At 49.4% G+C, this 17615-nt stretch overlaps 1 protein-coding gene across 5 annotated transcripts in view; it reads left to right on the plus strand.

Moving 5' to 3' along the window:
* Nucleotides 1-17615, plus strand: part of wwc3 (WWC family member 3) — a 31774-nt gene that overhangs the window by 13193 nt on the left and 966 nt on the right. Inside the window, exons 2-22 of one of the 5 annotated variants that reach the window (XM_035524682.1) lie at nucleotides 2477-2586; nucleotides 2950-3153; nucleotides 4619-4692; nucleotides 5539-5618; nucleotides 8997-9126; nucleotides 9445-9591; nucleotides 9985-10058; nucleotides 11191-11439; nucleotides 12160-12249; nucleotides 12437-12966; nucleotides 13061-13187; nucleotides 13649-13732; nucleotides 13829-13915; nucleotides 14719-14914; nucleotides 15149-15340; nucleotides 15441-15541; nucleotides 15803-15941; nucleotides 16317-16466; nucleotides 16596-16688; nucleotides 16846-17082; nucleotides 17339-17466. In XM_035524682.1, coding sequence (XP_035380575.1) covers nucleotides 2477-2586; nucleotides 2950-3153; nucleotides 4619-4692; nucleotides 5539-5618; nucleotides 8997-9126; nucleotides 9445-9591; nucleotides 9985-10058; nucleotides 11191-11439; nucleotides 12160-12249; nucleotides 12437-12966; nucleotides 13061-13187; nucleotides 13649-13732; nucleotides 13829-13915; nucleotides 14719-14914; nucleotides 15149-15340; nucleotides 15441-15541; nucleotides 15803-15941; nucleotides 16317-16466; nucleotides 16596-16688; nucleotides 16846-17082; nucleotides 17339-17466 — 3222 coding nt within the window. The remainder of the gene's footprint in view (nucleotides 1-2476; nucleotides 2587-2949; nucleotides 3154-4618; nucleotides 4693-5538; nucleotides 5619-8996; nucleotides 9127-9444; nucleotides 9592-9984; nucleotides 10059-11190; nucleotides 11440-12159; nucleotides 12250-12436; nucleotides 12967-13060; nucleotides 13188-13648; nucleotides 13733-13828; nucleotides 13916-14718; nucleotides 14915-15148; nucleotides 15341-15440; nucleotides 15542-15802; nucleotides 15942-16316; nucleotides 16467-16595; nucleotides 16689-16845; nucleotides 17083-17338; nucleotides 17467-17615) is intronic. The other 4 variants (XM_035524684.1, XM_035524683.1, XM_035524685.1 and 1 more) reach the window with 4 other exon arrangements.

The following is a 17615-nucleotide window of genomic DNA, read 5'->3' on the forward strand; positions in this document are numbered from 1 at the left end:
GCGTAAAACAAGCAATCGCACAGCACCGGACACACGCGAGGACAGCTGTAGGGCGTTTTACGCGTTCACCGATGGCCTACGCGTATCTGAAAGATACCCAGGTCCATATGAGAATGTCAGGAAAATACAAATATCAAAGGAAGGACAATTTACTCAGCACTCGCTGGTACAATACAGAAAGTACTGTATGAATTGTGTATGCAGCCAATGACTCCTGTAAGGTGCATGTTCGCCGCACGTGTGTATTCCCGCTCGACGACTCCAGTGTCCTGAACGCGCTATGGAGGGAGATGGACCACGAGAACAGTGTGTCCTTAGAATGGAGAGACTCTCCTGGACTAGGTATTCCAGCTTCCGCTGATGTGTCTCGACTTTACAGCAGTGTCTCACATCTGTTCTTAATGGCGCTCTTGGTCTGACTGCAGCAAGCCATGTTCGGTTGACCTGTTTCAGCCTTGATTATCACAGGTCAGAGAGATCATGGGGTGCACTCGTCAGAAACCTAACACTAATGCATTTTTGCTGTCGCATACTATTGGCTGGAAGATTGATTGGCTTGCCTTTTTTTTTTTTTTTTTAGAATGTTGGCTAGTATCTTGAAACTTTATCAGAAAACAGACCCTCAGACCTGTGTGCCCTACAGGAGGCTAGCTTTTTGAGTGTAGCACAACAGATCGTATACCGTAGTGCACTTGTCTTGCATGTTAGCTACACCCCCCCCTCTGACCGCATTAAAATGTCAGGAATTGCACCATGATGACATCATTGTGATTTGAGAAGTCATTGCTAAGGAACTGTGAATCTTATGGATGAAAACACTTTGGGGATTAATAATGCTCGTCACTCTTGTCTAGTTGTGCATTGTTAAGAGCTTCTATTTCTTTTCTAGAGTTAAGAACTCTTCACATTTGTGGCTGTTCCCTTTGGTCTGATGTATTTTGGGAATGACTGATATTGTACATTTCAGTGCTGTAAGAATGTAATGTGTGAGGCTGCAAGCACCCATATGACAAACTAGATGACGATTAGCGGTTCATAGTACGTGCAGCAGCGTTTCTGCCATTGCTGGCATGCTGATCTGCATTGTGAATTGCACAGACCAAGTGAATGTAGTTCACCATCAGCCCTTTACAACAGTTTAGTGATAGCGACCCAAATCAAGAGTTTAATTCGCTAACGGTAATGGGTGTAACAATGTCGGATTATTTATTTATTTTTAATCTTGAAGATACGGATTATGCGTGTCATTTCCCAGTCAGATTTACACTGTCCTGCTGATTGCTGCTGGGATTAGCAAGTGTCTTTTGCAGATGTTTTATATTATTTCTATCTTCAGAATAGTGATTCATAAATGCCTAGACAAAAAGGGCCTGTGAGATCCGTGTTCCCACGCAGTCTGGATGGATTGATTTGTGGGACTGCAAGATGGAGACGGATGAGAGGCTGTCCCCTCCTCAATGTGTGGAAAAGAGATGAGAACTGGGTGCTGGAATTCACTTCACTTATTCCTGTAAGATCCAAGAAATTTCCTTCAACTCCAGAGCGTCCTCAGGGTTTCTCTGCAGAGGTGAAGGTTCCATGCTGGTGACACAGCTGAACCCTTATTTTACTGATGCAACCTATAACTGCATATAAGCAAAGTCCATCCAGCTAACTGAGGTACGAAAACAATTATCTCCTGTCCAACACCAGTTAATTGGTGTAGCATTCTTCATTTATTTGTTACATCTAAGGTAACAAGCACCAGTTTTTGTCTGTTTGTTTTATAAGACTAGAGGTGAATTATGGGTAACTCTAGTCAAATGTGCTTGGCATCCCTCTGGTTAAAATGTGCTTGGCATCCCTGTGATTTGGCACGGATTGGAAGGGTTGGCAGTGTGAAGTGCCTGGTGTGTTTTCCCTGCTCTAACCCTGAGCTGTGTACTCATGTACATGTGAAACAGGAGGCCCTCAGTGTCCAGGCACTGTGCCTCAGGGCCCCACTACAGATCTGCCCTGCTCCCGCTGGAATGTGTTTATGGGCTGTCTTTTCCTGCCGAGTGTGTGCAACACCCGTGTTTGACCTGCGGGTTAGGAGACCAGCAGCCGCCGACCCACTGAACTTGCATTCATTAGAGATGTCGAGGGATTTTCCACATTTTTCAGACGCCAGCACAACTTTGTTCCACTAATGCTCCTCTTTCAGCTGAAACTCTTCTTCACTATCCTTGCATCACCGGCACTCGCCATCCCGTAACCTTTTTGTTAATGGCTTTGCATTAAAAGATGTTCAGTGCTTTGGGCACAATTCGGCAAAATGGCTCAAGTCTTGTTTCCAGAAAGGAATTTCTTTAAGCAGGTCGTTTGGTTTAGAATCAAGCCTTAGCTTCTGCCTGTTATGCAGAGAGACAGCTGGTCTCTCATGAATGTGCTTACTGTGTGGAACACCTTTATGGTATGTGCTCTTCTCATGTTGTGTTCTCTCTCCCCCCTGCAGAATCACCAAGCCCCTGACCTTTGCTGACTGTGTGGGTGATGAGCTTCCTCTGGGATGGGAGGTTGTGTATGACCAGCAAGTGGGCGTCTACTACATCGACCACATCAACAGTAAGTACGGCTCCTGCACTCAATCGTTCACCTGTGCATAAACACCCATGCCATGGGCCTCTGCTCTCTTAATTCTGCTTTCCTGTTTTCTTAAGGAATAGAACAGGAACGGCTCTTAAACAGGACATTGTGTAATCCATCATTTTTCCTGCGGAGGCAGAGAGTGTTAATGCAGTAACGCTCTGAATATCCAGGTGGCTAATTTGCCTGGGGCAGTAGGGTCACAGCAAGGGATTATGGGGAATGAAGTTCAGTGAATGCTCATCTAGCAACCAACAAGTCGACTCCGCAGAAATTCTACTGGCTTCAGATGTTCAGGTAGCAGTGGTGGGCTGCTGATGTCGTGCTCCTCTGTCCCTCCAGAGACCACCCAGATCGAGAACCCACGAACACAATGGCGTCAGGAGCAGGAGCGCATGCTGAAGGAGTACCTGGTGGTGGCACAGGAGGCCCTCAACGCCAAGAAGGAGACGTACCTGATCAAACAGCAGAGGCTGCAGCTGGCCCAGGAAGAGATGCAGCTCTTTAACCAGCTCAGCCAGGACGACAGCCGCTCCATCACCAGCTGTGAGATTATACCCACATATATACACACACACACACACACACACACACATACATACACACACACACACACATACACATACACACACACACACACTCTCTCTCTCTCTCTCTCTCTCTCTCTCTCTCTCTCTCTCTCTCTCTCTCTCTCTCTCTCTCTCTCTCGCTCACACGTACACTCAGTCGATGGCACGATGATGCAAGCACACAGGCTGCCGCGGATCGTCCAAGGCGTTTCTGTTGCTGGTTGGAACCCTTGCCATTTCTGATCTCCCCTTCTTACCTCCACCCTTCCTCGTTCTCGCGCCTCCTCTACTGGGTTCTCTCTCTCTCTCTCTCTCTCTCTCTCTCTCTCGTTCTCTCTCTTCCTCCTCCCACTGGGTTCTTTCTCACATTTCCTCCCCAACTCACTCGTCCTTTTCCGCTTGCTCTCACTTTCAAGTCTACTTCTTTTCTCATCATGAACAACCCTGCCAGTGCATACATCTGCCACAGGTTTGATCAATCTGTATTAGAAACATGGCCATCATAATTTGTCGCTGTTTGGTGAATGTGTATATTATTCGCTTCCTAACTATATGTGAGCATGAGACCCACTTGGTCCATGTTGGCATTGGCGTTACCTCCCTTTAGTTCTCGGTTTAATGAAATGTTTGCCGTTTTACTCGATGGTCACAGATTTTATGGTTTCACTTGGAAGACTCCGGCTAACGGAGTGGACATAAAGGGCTGCCTCACCGCTGACTTGCCTCAGTCGGTCCTGGGCTGTCCAAGCAGGCTCCAAATAACGGACCCCCTTCATGAAATGTCTATACAAAATAAACAGGACTGATGAGAAGCTACCTATTACACTCACACATTTGGAGGTTTTTCTCCCCCTCCTGAAACATGGCTGTTATAAATATTCGCCATTGGGGTATCCTCTTTAACATGGTATTGTTGTTAATAAGGGTGACAATAATTCAAGACACATTCTGCCTGTTTTCTAAGGCATACAGCATTCCTCACAGTGCAGTTGCTGTGCTGCTTTAGTCAGTATGCTTTAATTTTATGCCCAACAGAACAATTTGCTCCAGCAAATATCAGGTTTGCAAATTCCATTTTGCTGAACTTAAAAATGAGACACCTGGTCATAAAAACAATTTTCAGCCTTTGTGTGTTTCCTGAGAATTAAAAATCCGAACTGCGGACACTCGATGTGATCTCCTGTGGCCAAAGTGGGTTTTAGCTGACACAGCAGAGTGTGTCACAACACACACTGCATCATTCACTGCTCTTATTGTAATACCACAAGAACAGAATCGAATTGAATTTCATTGACTGCATTTATTTATTTTTTTGCATTTACCTTCTTTATTCTATTCTCTCCCTCTTTCTTTATAAATCTCTCTCTCTCTCTCTCTCTCTCTCTCTCTCTCTCTCTCTCTCTCTCTCTCTCTCTCTCTCTCTCTCTTTCTCTCTTTTGTAGCACACTCTGGCTCTTCAAATGCAAAATATGACCCTGACCAAATCAAAGCGGAAATTGCCTGTAGGCGTGAGCGGGTAAGTCATTATCCTCGAAAACAATGCTTCGCACGTCACACCTAGTAGGGTCCTGTCTGGGGTGGAACGGCTGGGGCTCTTGGTGGGTGGGTGTATGTGAGTGTGCATGTGCATGCATGTATCTGCAGTGTAGTGGGTGGGATGTGAGCAGCTGTGTGTGTGTGTGTGTGTGTGTGTGTGTGTGTGTGTGTGTACACGTGCGGACATCAGCCACATGTTTGTGCACATCAGCAAATGTTTCATTTCCTGTGGATGGGTTAATCAGTCATTCCAGTGCCTCTTTGGTCACTGGTGATCAGGGTTTTGTTTTGTTTTTCCCCCCTCCCTTTTCAGGAGACTTTTATTTTGTAGACCTCAGTCAGAGACTAGGGTGGAACTGGAATGTCTTTTGTTGGAGGGTGGTGGGGTGATGAGTGGGATAGGCCATTTCCTCTTCCTGTCTGTGTGTGGTTGGAGGGGGTGGTGGTGGTTATGCATTTCTATATTTTATTAATCATATTTATTTTAATTAAACTTTCATTTCTTTTGTTTAGTTTTTATTAAATTCGTGTTTTTGTTTTTAATTTAATGTAACTTTTCATTTTTGACTGTTTCATTTCTTTCGTAAAGCGCTTTGAATTGCCACTGTGTATGAAAGGCACTATAAACATAAGTTTGCCTTCCTTTGCTCTTCGTGTGAGTGGGTGTTTTTTCTGGCTATTTAAAATGCATCTATTTGAGATGCATTTTTTTTTGTTTGTTTGTTTATAAACAAGTTTCATTGTTGGAAGCTGTGTGCGTGCGTGCGTATGACGGTGCGTGTGTCATCCTTCGGAAGATATAATATCATCTCTCTTGTGTCCACAGCTCTCCAAGCTCAAGCAGGAGCTGGCCCAGATGCGACAAGAGCTTCAGTACAAGGAAATGGGAGTAGAGACCCTACAAGAGTAGGTTTCACACACACACACACACACACTTGCTAACAAATCCAGTTTCAAACGCGGCTCCTTGTCTTTTGTGCTTTTGTCTAGAGACTCCCATTCTCAGTTTAAGTATCTTGGACGGGCCTCCTCTTTATACTAAGTTTCCTCTGTTGTGAGCGTCTGCATAATCTACAAGTCCAACATGTGAACTGCAGCTTTGCTTTTGGTGCTTGGTAGGATATAAGGCTTTCTGTGTCATCTGTATGGAGCTTTGCTCAGCTCCGCAAATGTCTCTCTGCTTGGTACCTTATTTAAGTCTGCAGTGCACCTGCAGGGGTCATTCGGAATTGTGTTGCTGTTATCCCTGCCCGTCCAAAGGCTCTGCTTCACAAAATGGCTTTCTTAAGCTCTGTCTCCTGCGCCCATTTCCCACTCACGTTTGTTTGACCACACTGCGTTTACGCACAGTAAAAACGGCACGTAAGCATAAGGGAAACTCTGCATGGCCATATCCCAGCATGGCAAGCGATTATGGCAGCAGCAGACCATGAAATCACAGCCTCACTCTGCCTGGACCTCAGTCTATCTTACCAGTGCAGCTCCTCATTTTTATCATTGTTGAAGCAACAAGCCAAACATAGAAATGCATGGTAGAGGTGCTTTCAAATATACACAGTGGAGAAGGTCTGACTGAAGCCCCAAGTCTGCTTTGGTTTTGCTCTCCTGAACGAGCCTTTGGACGAGACTGCTACAAATATATGTCCTGTGCCTCAAATGGATTTTCTTCTAAACCTCAACAGGTGGTAATGATTAAATATATTTTATGGTTGTGTATCAGTGTGGTATTAAGGACTTGAGAAGCACCTGCACGTGTATGTTTGTGTGCGAGTGTGTGTCTGTCTCTGTGTGCGTGTGTGTGAGAGATTCTGTCCTGGAAAAGGAGACTCCACCTCAGGAAGAGGATGCACCAGTGGAGAGCAGAGAGCCAAGGAGAGAGCGAGAGAAGGGAGGGGTATTGAGCGCAAAAACTGCTTGAAAGCAGTTTGGAAATTCGGAGCTATCTAGCAGCAAATTCCTGGTCTTCCTGTGTCCCAGTGAGAGTGCTTATCTCTCAGATAGAACCCAGCTCGAGTGGCTCCCAGAATAGCAGCTCAGCTCGTAGCTTTAGCACGGTGGATGCACCCGCCTTGCCTAGTCATTATTTAGGAAGTGCCCCACACACGCACGCACACACACTCACTCTCAACAAGTTTTTGCTTTCAGAAAGCAACAGGGAAATGCCCCCCCGTAAGTGGCCGTCCTGTGCCCGAGATTCCATCAGAGCGTCTGCAATCCAATCTCTAGAGTGAGAGAGGAGTGCTTTAGGCAGGAGCGGCGCTCCCTGTGGATTCTGTTCTGCCTCTACCCTCACCTGTGCTTCTTTGAGCCTCTCTAATGTGACGGACAGGCTGTTTTCCTCTTAACGAGCGCTGTCGGCCATGTGGGTCAGGGCTGTAATGAGTGAACCGGCTTGGACAGGTCACTGGCATGACGGTAAAATGGGGTGGAGATGCTGGTGACTCACTGACGCGAATAGACTGTGAGGGTGCTTTTTCAGACCTCTGCCCTGCTTGGTGCATTTAGGGTGAGCTTTCCAGACGCTCGCAAACCTCAAACCCTCCCCTGGGATGGAACTGTAGAAAGGCTTTGTCTTTTGCAGTCGGACATGGGGTTTATTGTCATTAAAGATCGTGTGTTCTTTTGAATGAATTAACTTGTAAGTTGTGCCGCGACCCAACATAGCCCTGCTGGATGCGGAGGGGCGGGGTGCTGTGTGGAGGGTGGAGCGGCGTGTGGGGGACTGTGGGTGCGGTGACGAGGGCGGGGCAGCACGAGGGGGTGGGGGTGCCGCGTCCAGGGTGTAGGCCATTCTCCGGGCCAGACTACACACACACACACACACACACACAGGCTGCAGGGCTTAAGGGGAAACAAAGCTGTCCTTGTGCGGAGAGAGAGAGGGGAGGGGAGGGGAGGTGGTGTGAGGAGGGGAGAGGAGGTGGTGAGAGGAGGCAAGGGTAGCCGAAGCAGGTGGGCCCCTGTAGTAACAAGCCCCTGGCAGGAGCTCAAAAACTCCTCCCGTGTCTCTCTGGCTGTCTCTGTCTCATTGTTTGAACATTTGTACAGTGCATTCTGATTGTTGAGAGGGCAGGGTTATACAATTTTGTTTAGTTTTTAATTGGTTCGCTCAACTTGTACATTGACGTTTTGATCTTGCTGAGAGTACGAGCGGGTGGAGTGTTTGGAAGGTTAATATTTGGTCGATGTGTTTAAGCTGATGTGCTTTGAGTAGATTGAGTAATAGATGTGGCCTTGTTTTAAATCACCGGCTCGTTTCACCGATATTTTCAGCCAAAATTCCTTTCATATCTTTTTGTTTATCAGCTTGTTGCTTTTCCTTTGCACTCTTGACTCTTGATTTTCATTAGCTTGGAATTTAATCAAATGACAAATGCTGATATCGCAACACAAGAAACCAAACAGAAGCAACAGCCTGGCACAAAAGAATGTTACTGCAGGAGACCGACTAGAAGCTGCCAGCTGCAGGTGCTGAAATCCAGTCCAGAACGACTCCAGTGCAGGCCAGGCTTTCTTGACCTCCCCAGGAGTAGTATTCTATTTCTCTACGCAACATTTAAGTCGTAGCACTCAGGGTGTTTTGTGTTTTTGTGTTTGAAACGAATCACACTGTGAGAAGACAGACGCTGCACGCCGAATCGCTTCAGCGGTACAAGCTCCAGGTTCACATATCTAATTATGACGCCTTCGAGACAGAGGCCGCACCAGTTAAAACCGTATTATTGCAGCGTTGCTGACGGGTGAAGCTCAGGTTCCGAGCGCTTCTCACCCCTGATGGACCAAGTCACACGTTTCTCCAGCATCAGTTCAGAGCGCTCGAGGGTTTGCATGCAGATGTTAGTCTCCTTTCAGACGGGGTTGTTGCATGGCAAATCACCCCAGACCTGCATGCTTTCCCTCGCTGAGGGGTTTTTCCGTGTCCTGTGCTTATTCAGTCTCTCGGCTGTCATGGTAATGAGCTGTCAAAGTATTGCACAGGTCAAGTAACACCCGGTTTCACTTAAATAAGAACTAATGTAATTCCTGTTTCACTATGTAATTGGGCGTGTGTGAAACGAGGTGGTTTGGATTCTTGTGTAAACTATATTTAGGTGTCTGTGTACAAAAATGTTTAGGCATAACAGCTTAAATTCGGGCTGTGAACTAACGGGGTGGGTGAGGTTGTTTACTGCTGTCGGTGCCTGTGTGTGCATCTGGTGGGGCACACACAAACATTACCTGTGTGTGTGTGTGTGTGTGTGTGTGTGTGTGTGTGTGTGTGTGTGTGTGTGTGTCCTCTACCAGAATCGACCGGAAGATGTCCAGCAGTCACACCAACTACAAGCTGGATGAGGCACAGGCCATCGTTAATGAGCTTCGGAGCATTAAGAAGGCCATCAGCTCGGGCGAGAAGGAGAGGCAGGACCTCCTCCAGGTCCGCCATGCCCCCATCACCTCCCAGGGGAGGGCAGTCGCGTGAGCCTGTTAGCCGCACTTAAAGGCCTGGCTCTCACCTACACACGCTTTCCGGCTTGTTCGCTGTTTATTGTTTTAAGTTCTGAGCTGGAGTTACAGTTCCTTCAGCCTCAAAATATGCTCAATATTGCCACCTAGAGGAAAGCATTTTATCCAAGTTCTCTGGGGTTTCATTTCTTTTTCTTTTTCTCTGTAACCCACATGCATGGCGCACTTTAATAAGAGATAAATGTCTAATCAGTCTTCTGAGTTTTTCACAGTTTGTTTTCTCTTGCAGAGCCTGGCAAAGCTGACGGGGAGTTTTCACAACCTTTCCATCAGTGACTCTATAAATGAGGTGGCCAACAATGCAGAAACCCTGGGTGACTCGTCCAGTTTGCGGCAGCACATGGACACTGGCTGCCAAACAGACCTCATTGGAGAGGTTGGGATTTTTTTTAACCAGAAACAAATTCTGTAAGGATAATACTGGAATATTACTTTTTATGGTTCAATAGTGTTTAAAGGGACAAGCAAATGTCTGAAAAAACTAATCGGTCACTGAAGGAAACATGAAGAGCCATGATGTTAATATACATTTGTTGTAAACAGATTACTCAAAGTCAGATGGAATAATTGGATTTTAAAAAGTGACATATTATAAAAATATATTTGAAATCTTCCACTTGCATGAGTGATCAGTTTTCCAACTGGAAAAGTTTTATCAAACCCGTTTCAGTTTTGTCAAACTCAGTGCAGTCCACAGGCCTTGCACATGCTAGATCTTTACCCACTACTGCAGACCCTTGAACTTTTAATTTGTGAATTTCTCTTTCAGTTCGGCTACCAGGAATCATCACCATTAGTTGACCGAGTCAAACTCAACTGGCAGTATGAAGAGGCCAAGAAGAAGTACGTGTCATTTTCCACACGGTTCCCGGATTGTTGCGTTGCTGAAATGCCGTTTTAGTCTTTTTCCCGTTTTACGTTGGGGTTTTATTCAGGCTGTGGCTTGATCGCAAGGGAATTCAAAAGACACGGCTGTAGTCCGGTGCGTGTGGAGTAGGAGCTCGTCTGCACCGGCGCTCTAAAAGGCTGCCTCTCATGGGAGCGTGTGTGAGCGGAACCCCCGCGTGCTCCGAGAGGCTCCCGGTCATGTGCTCAGTCTGGTGGGTGTGTGGTGGACTGGCTGCGCAGCCACGCTCTGAACTATGACCGAAGTATCGCTCAGTGGTGTGGGCAGCTAACGCGGCTCCGTGTAGGGCTGCCTTTGTTTCACTCCGCATCAGGGACATTGTTACCGTGTCTTACCAAATATCTGCAGCTTGGATTCTGGTTTTTATATTTTATTTTTTGTATTTTCTTTTTTTTAAGTCTTGCTGGTTTGCTGGTGGGCTCATCTGGCTAATCTTAACTAGAAGCCACAGTTGAAGCTGCAGCTTGTTTATTAGGCAGCAGTCCACCGCTGTGGTGGTATGATCAATGACCTGTAACAGTCAAGTATAGACCTACCACATTATTATACTGGCTACAAGCAGACTTTTATTTTACGAGATGCACGTTGCCATAGTGACCACGAGCTATGAGAGAGAGGAGAGGAGGAGGAATGAAGAAAAGGTGGTGGGGGGGGTGGAAACTTGCATGCTCTCAGACTGAGTCATGCCGTCAGAAATCCAAAACACACAAGCACGCATTGTGAACAAAGCTAGTGCCTCTAGTGGCTCACTCATGTTTTACATGCAACTGCTGATACAGACATGTTACACACGTTACATACCATGACCAAAGATGTGTGGCCAGCCCTGCTTTTAGCAAAACAGAGCTTCCAGACACACACCTTAAGCCTTTACCCTTTTAGAGCCATTTTGTCAGCAGTGGAACTTTAATAAAGTATCTTCCAGATTGAGAGCAGTATGTTGGTATGTCCTCTGAAGCACACACACACACACACACACACTCACTCACTCGCGCGTGCTCTCTCTCTCTCTCTCTCTCGTGCTTTCTTTCTTTCTACCTACTTCACTTCCTGTCTCTCTCTTCACAGGGTGTCAAGTATCCAGCACCAGCTGGCCCAGTTGGACAGCGCGAGCTGTTCGGGCCGCGCCGAGGCCGACCGCGACCGCGACTGTCTGCAGCTCCTGAGGGAGAAGGAGGCGCTCCTGCAGGAGCTGACGCTGCTCAGCCAGCAGCAGCGCCCCCTGGAGGTCATCCTGCAGCTAGATGAGGAGAAGCGCAGGCTCGAGGAGGAGGTGCAGGAGGCCCAGAGCGCTCAGAGTCACGGCGCCAGCCAGAGGTCAGCAGACGTCACCGCAGCCCTGTCCTGACACCACCCGGCGCAAACCCCGGCCCGTTCCGCTTTAGTTCGGAGACGAACATAAGAACGCGCTTCTGCGGTGGTGACGCACGGTGGCGACGGGGCAAAGCTCCTAGCCGGCATGCCACTGTGCGGTAATGTGACGGAATGTGCACGAGAATGTTCCTGCTTGCAAATTTAGCTGAAGCGTGTAGGGGAGAGGTTCTGGATTCGGGCAGCCGGACCCGAGGACCGCTGGAGCGTGTGCAGAGAAGGGGCTTATCAGCAAACGGGCATAAAACAGCGGCAGCGAACGGTTGATACCGCATTCCAAAGCACAATCGTGGTGATTTCAGAGTCCGCCAGCCGTGGCGCGTTAGTTTAGATGTGTCTGGGGTAAAGAGGGCACCTTCGTGTCCCCAGCGGGGCTAGAGGAGGCAGCTAGCAGCTCAAGGAGGTGCGTGGAGCATGGCTTTGGGGAGGTGCTGGTGCCCGGAGGGTACACCCCTCAAAGGGTTAGTCAGGGAGGTCAAGGCCTTCAGTAAGGTGTGTTTATTCTGATAGAATGACATGTACATATTCAATAAGGTATTCATTCTTTTTGTATTTAACATTGTTACTTTTGGGGTTTTTTGGGTTTTTTTTTGGTTCCGTGCAGAGATATAAGTGTGTGTGTGTGTGTGTGTGTGTGTGTGTGTGTGTGTGTGTGTGTGTGTGTAGGATACTGCAGCAGGAGAAGAGGAATGTGTTGTTGAGACAGCTGGAGGAAGCCACCCGCATTACCACCTATCTACATTCTCAGTTGAAGAGGTACACACACACACACACACACTCTCTCTCTCTCTCTCTCTCAAACTCACACACACTGGAACATTTACACACTGAACACAAATGTTTCCCAATTTCACTTAAAAATCTGATCGCAAGGTTTGATCGTTCTTGTCTCCTTCGCATTCTTGTGTCCTGTTCCTGGTTTGCCGCCGCCGTCTCGCCACAGTCTCTCGGCCAGCACGCTGACGGTGTCGTCCAGCAGCAGCCGGGGCTCTCTGGCCTCCAGCCGCGGCTCGTTGGCGTCCAGCCGGGGCTCGCTGAGCTCGGTCAGCTTCACCGACATCTACGGCCTGCCCCAGTACGAGCGCTCGGACGGCCCCGGCGAGCACCTGCCCGAGCCGGCTTTCCGCCTCCTAGCGCCGCCGCTCGAGGTGTCGGGAGCCAAGCGCGGCCCGGACGCTCCCCGCTCGCTGGCCTCCATGTCGTCCCGCTCCTCGCTGTCCTCCCTGTCGCCACCCAGCTCGCCCTTGGACACGCCCTACCACACCGGTGCCCAGGACTGCCCCCTCACCCAGATGACGGAGGAGTACATGGAGCTGGCCGGCCGCAGTCTGGCGTCGGAGGGTCTCCGGGGCCCGGCCGTGGCCCCGCAGCACGCTGCTCTGGCTGGGGAGGGCGACACTGCGGGCACAGCGCCCCTTCTGGAGGGCAAGAGCCATAGAGATGGCGGCCTCCAAGGGACCTACAGCGCTACAGGTGAGGAATGCCGTACCGAATTTTGACCTCCGATACCCTCTGTTCAGGTTTGGTGATAAAACAGTGCATAACTGTGTGTGTTCGTGCGTTCGAGGCGCAGGGGTGATTTTGCGCTCTGACGGCGTGAACCGAAGCAGCCGCAGAGCTCGCCGTGTCTCTGCTGGTGTGAGTGAAGATGTGCTGGCGACTGACAGCGGCGTGTTTGAGGCCTGGAGCAGGAGGTTAGACCAGACATGCCTGCACGCACACACACGCGCGCGCACACACACGCACGCACGCGCACGCACGCACGCACACGCACACACATGCGCGCGCACGCACACACGCGCGCACGCACGCACACACACACGCGCGCGCACACATGCGCACGCACGCACGCACACGCACACACATGCGCACGCACACACGCGCGCGCACACACGCACGCACACACACGCGCACGCACGCACACACGCGCGCGCACACGTGGACGTTATTTGGCTTTCGACATTTCTGCATTTTCTTTTTCCCATGAAAGAAAAGTAAACATTCATTTTGTCTTGATCAGGACACATTCATGGTGTATGGTGGATATGACTGTGTGTGTGTGTGTGTGTGTGTGTGTGTGTGTGTGCGTGCATGCATGCATGTATATGGGTAACTTGTGTGTACAGTAAATGTCTTGCTAAACTTTTCGACTCAGCAGGACAGAAGAGGCGGAGGAAGTCATGTTCTCCCGAGATGCCATCAGCGCTCCGGACGCCCCTCAGGTTCAGCTGGGACTCCTGTAAGCCTGTGGTCCTATCCTCCCTCACTCTCCCTTTCTCTCTCCCCCTCACACTCTCTGGGCTGCGTGGCTTCTGATCAGGCTGTCTGTCTGCAGGTTTGACTCTAGCTGCATGTCCCTGCTGCTGCATCTACTTCAGATGAGGAATCTGAACAAGGCCATCGTGAGAGATGGCTACAAAGTGTAAGTCCGCAAAGCGCCCCGGTCACGTTTACATTTACATCCGCGTTACAGGGGTCACATTTACATTCATTTACAATGTACTCATTTATCCGTGTGATTGTGTGTGTGTCTGCTCACAGCTAGTCCAGCCCATGGCCTCGGGGTTAGGAGGGGTCTAGCATGCACCACGTTTAACCTGCCTCTAAAACGTTCCCTAACTTTTGACCACATCACCCAGGCCAAATGGACTGGGGAATAGTAATATTAGCCAGTAATATGATTCAGTCGATCTCCATGGCTGAACTGGTAACTCTTTCTGATGAATAACAAGTTAACTATTATCTAATGGTGTGATAAAACATAATTATCAGTTGAATTATAATACATTTACCTTGTAGATAGACATGATGATGATGATGATGTCAAACAGGTAATATAAATACTCTGTTAATGATACCTGTTCAAACTAAAGCTGGAATATGTGCGCTACTTAAGAAGCAAATGTGTAACCATGCACTGCATACTGAGAGATCTTGGCACAGTTTTAAAGAGCAGGTATAGTGGCTTAGAGTGTCTGAATGCCTGGTTGTTGTCGTCGTATAGTTTAATCCTTCAAAGTAATGCCTATAAAAACATTTCTGCTTATTAGCCACTTGTTAGAATATGTTATGATGGCGTTACTGATGAGCTTAAATCCTGCCACTGCTTTAATATCCTGTTTCACTCTGTGTGTGTGTGTGTGTGTGTGTGTGTGTGTGTGTGTGTGTGTGTGTGTGTGTGTGTGTGTGTGTGTGTGTGTGTGCGCGCGCGTGTGCGTCAACCAGCTTTGTGAAGGTGCACGTGCTCCCCGTAGAGTCCGGCCGGCCGTGCACGTACTACTGCTGTAAGGCCCAGGAGCCGCGGTCGGCGATCAGCTTCAACGAGGGCTTCCGGATCCCGCTGCCTGCAGGGGGCGCCAGCGCGCACGCCCTACACCTGCAGCTCTGCGCCCTAGGACCCCTCGGCCACGAGGAGCTTCTGGTGAGGTCACGCTGCAAAACCGCATGCAGCTTATGCAGCCAGTTATTAGTGAGACTGGAACTGGGAAGCGCGATCAGCGGCCTCCAGAGCTGCGCTTTTCACAGCTAACGCACCTGATTCAGCTCACCGGCGATGCGTTCGTGCAGGAAAAACTGCAATGTTGTAAAGTGCTTGGGGGCCAGTTTGAGAAGACCGAAGTAATGGTGTCTGTCTGTCTGTCTGTGTGTGTGTCAGGGCTCAGCCCAGGTCACCCTGGCTGACTGTGCAGGCAGCGTCGAGATGCTGTTCCAGTGGTATCGGATGCAGCTGCTGCAGCCCCCTGGTGGCGGAACAGAGAACCACCGGCCCGAACCCACCAGCCTGTGCCGGCCCAGCCACAGTGTGGACGAGGAGGACGAGGAGGTCGAAGAGGATGGCAGAGCCCAGGCAAGGATGCAAGTGGCTCACCTCACCCTGGTGCTTATGTTTAGTTTCTTGCACCCAATGCGCTGAGGTGCGTCTCCTCCCTTTCTGCTTCTCTCTGTAGCTCTGTATGGGGGCTCAGATGGAGGAGATGAAGAGAGGGTTGGATCTGAGCGAGGAAGAGCTCGACCGGAAAGAGGAGCAGGGGGAGGCGGCGTCTGAGAGGTACAGACGCCCTCCTGCTGGGCGTTACTACGTGACTCGGACCTCACAAATGCGCAGTGTTTACTCGTCCGTTTCAAGTGAAATGTGTGCATACCGGTGGACGGCAGTGAACTCTGATTGCTTGTGACAGTGTATTGTTAGTGAGGCAGGAAGGCATGTGAGCACAGCCTTTCGTGTGGGAGGTGCGTCCCCTCTGCCTGTAGCCGTGCATGTGGTCTGTGCTGCTCATGCCTGTAGCCATGCGTACGGTGTGCGTTGCAGGAGCTGGCAGGAGTCTGTGGACAGTGGCTGCAGTAACAGCACAGCGTTTGTTATACCCTGTGCCGAAGGCCTCTGTGCCGAGGGCATCTGTGCAGCCACAGGGGGGCGCTGTGTCCCTGAAATGTCTCTTGTTATAAAGGTAAGTGTCTTGCATAACTCTGCCTACATAACTGTCCCAGACGTTTATGATGGTCAGAAGGTCTAAATAATAAGACTCAAAGATTCTGTTCATCACTGAGAGGTCTAGTGTCAGTGTTATAAATGAGTTTCAGTGTGCTAAATCATTTCTAGACGGATGGTGCTGTCACATGATTAGCAACAGTGGCAACGGGTTACAAAAGAAATTTAGGAGAAAACTACAAATTATAAATAAAGTACCGTTTTAAGGGTTTACATTTCAGCACCAAAATGGAGAAGGAATGCTTTAGATGTAAAACATTATCCAGACTTGATCTGACTGAAAGTGTGATCGTAGGTGCTCCATAGGTGAAACATGAAACTAAAATGCTTTCAGGTTGACAAGGCAACCAACACAGAGCTGATGCGCATGCAGCCTAAAGAGAGAGTGGGGCGTTGGGGCCACGCCCCCCCGTTTCTGCGTAGCAGCACACTGGCACGATCGCACACATTCTCACCTGGAGCCCGCAGCCAATACGTCTGCAGGGTGAGTGGGTCTCCATCTAACACGCGCACTCTCTCTCTCTCTCTCTCTCTCTCTCTCTCTCTCTCTCTCACACGCACTCCCACACACACCTCTGCTACTCTTGGAATCCATCTTCTCTGTCTCTTGCAGTTGTACCGCAGTGACAGTGATAGCTCCACTCTACCAAAGAAGTCACCCTTCATCAGAAACACTCTGGAGAGAAGAACCCTCAGATACAAACAGGTGTGCAAGACACTCAGAAAAAGGGAACTTGCAGAGTTTGTCATTGAAATGGGCTAGTATTAGTAGTAATCTACTAGGAGTCTAGTAGCTTGTCTATACGTCTGTCTTTATCCTCTCTCTTCGTGCATCTGCGCACCCGCGTGTGCTCCTCACACAGCAGCCTCACCGCTCCTCACTGGCCGAACAGCCCACGCGCACCTCGCTGGATCTGGAGCTGGACCTCCAGGCATGCCGGACGCGACAGAGGCAGCTGAGCGAGGAGCTGATAGCGCTGCGTGAGCTTAAACTGCGGCTGGAGGAGCCAAGTCAGGGACCCCGGGGCCCCCCAGATCTGCCCCACTGGGCCCTTAGAGATGAGCGTTTCCGTGGGCTCCTGAGAGAGGCCCAGAGACAGGTAGTCACTGACACCCTGCACTCTCCCTCTTCTCCCATGAAGCTTGGGCGCTGGCAGGGCTTAAATGTCACTGATATTTCGCTATTTCGAAATGGTAATTTTCAGTGGCACATTTTTTTCCCCCAACTAAAGTCTGTGAATTTTTGGGAGATTATGAACGTGTGGGTGTGTGTGGCTTTAACTTTCTGTTGTTGCTGTTGTTTTAATGCCGGTTTTCCTTCATTTTCGTCCCTCCAACCTGCCCTCACGCTGTCAGGCGAAGCAGAGCCGGCAGGAGCAGAGGCAAGAGGAAGCAGCAGACAGAAGGCTGAGGAAGGCCTCTAAGGAGGTCCTGCAGATGAGGGGCCAGAGCCCGAAGGAGCCGCTCCCTGTGCAGACGTTCAGGTGGGCCGCCCACTGCTCCAGCTTCCACACTGTGTGTCAGCAGCTCCCGGCATATGGCTCTGATCTACACACTGGGCTTAATGGTTTGAGCTCTGGCAGAGTTAATAGGATTATATGGTTCCTGCTGTCTTTATAGCTTGTCCGTCGTG

The sequence above is a fragment of the Electrophorus electricus genome, chromosome 3, assembly GCF_013358815.1.
Source record: "Electrophorus electricus isolate fEleEle1 chromosome 3, fEleEle1.pri, whole genome shotgun sequence".
Taxonomy (NCBI): domain Eukaryota; kingdom Metazoa; phylum Chordata; class Actinopteri; order Gymnotiformes; family Gymnotidae; genus Electrophorus; species Electrophorus electricus.